Consider the following 1,200-nt stretch of genomic DNA (forward strand, 5'->3'; position numbering starts at 1 on the left):
ATGCCCAGCTGCCACTTGCCGCCTTCCATCTGGAGCAAGCCACCCCCACATCATGCACCCCTCCCCCAGTAGTGCACCCCACTCCGCCCCAGCTGGGCAGCTTGTCCCATCCCCAACCCCTCCCTCCCCCAACCCCAGCCTCACCTGCTGGGGGCTGCTGTGTCAGCCATCTGTTCAGTCTGTGGCTGAATCTCCAAAGCGGCACCAAATCTTTCAGAACTGATTTGGCCAAATCAAATTAGGACAGTAATTCGAATCTCCAAATCTAATCTAATCACTGACCTCTGAATCGGCCAAATCCAAATCCAAAGTGAATACTTGCCGCTTCGTACAGGCCCAGTGATCCGAATAATCACACTTTTACTACCCCTCTTCCCCTCCATACACACATTAATTTGCTGGAGCTGGCAATTTTTAGCAAAGAATTTTGTTCTAGCTCAGTGATTGTATATACAGGCATGCCACAAATTAGCCCCACACATTTCCAGAGTGCCGCTCTGATCCCATTCCTCTACCTGATCTGCTGCTCTGCTTTCTGATTCCTCCCCTGTGCTCCCTACTTGATTTAGCTTTGCCTTCTGCTTCCTGCTCTCTCTCCTGCTGTGCTGCCTGTTCCCTCCCTCATCTGCTGTGTGCCACATAGGCTGCCCATGAGTCTTGTGATATTCATGGTGCAGGTTGGCCAATCCGGTATATAATAATGACTTTACTTTCGATGTTCATCTCTTGTATTGTTCCAGCATTACATACTGATTAAAGTCCTCCTTAGTGGTTGATAACTAAATTAGCACTTTGAAGTGTGATGAAATTATTAAACTGGCTTCCTTTATTGACAGCATTAACAAGGAGAGCATTGTGGATGTAGAAGGTGTTGTGAGGAAAGTGCATCAGAAAATTGGAGGCTGTACTCAACAGGATGTTGAGCTGCACATTCAAAGGGTAATTTTCTAACCAAATAGTGATGGGTGAAATATCTGATATGCTTTTTAAAAAGTGTTTTATAAAAATGTTGTCCAATGTCCATTTTTATTATACGTGTAAGGGAAATATGCTTTGTAAACTAGTCACCAAGTAAATTGCATTAAGCCCACAAACTTAACTGTTTAACATAGGGGTTGTCAACTGGGGGTACTTGAAACAGTCCTAGGGGGTACGTGCGGGCAGGGGGGGATGGAGCGCTGCCACCTCCCAGGAGCAGTG

General features: G+C 46.2%; 1 protein-coding gene across 1 annotated transcript in view; it reads left to right on the plus strand.

Moving 5' to 3' along the window:
* Positions 1-1,200, plus strand: part of DARS (aspartyl-tRNA synthetase) — a 122,733-nt gene that overhangs the window by 65,387 nt on the left and 56,146 nt on the right. Inside the window, exon 5 of the mRNA XM_019522477.1 lies at positions 837-939. Coding sequence (XP_019378022.1) covers positions 837-939 — 103 coding nt within the window. The remainder of the gene's footprint in view (positions 1-836; positions 940-1,200) is intronic.

This window comes from Gavialis gangeticus, unplaced genomic scaffold, assembly GCF_001723915.1.
Source record: "Gavialis gangeticus isolate Ggan-Ray unplaced genomic scaffold, GavGan_comp1, whole genome shotgun sequence".
In the NCBI taxonomy this organism is placed as follows: domain Eukaryota; kingdom Metazoa; phylum Chordata; order Crocodylia; family Gavialidae; genus Gavialis; species Gavialis gangeticus.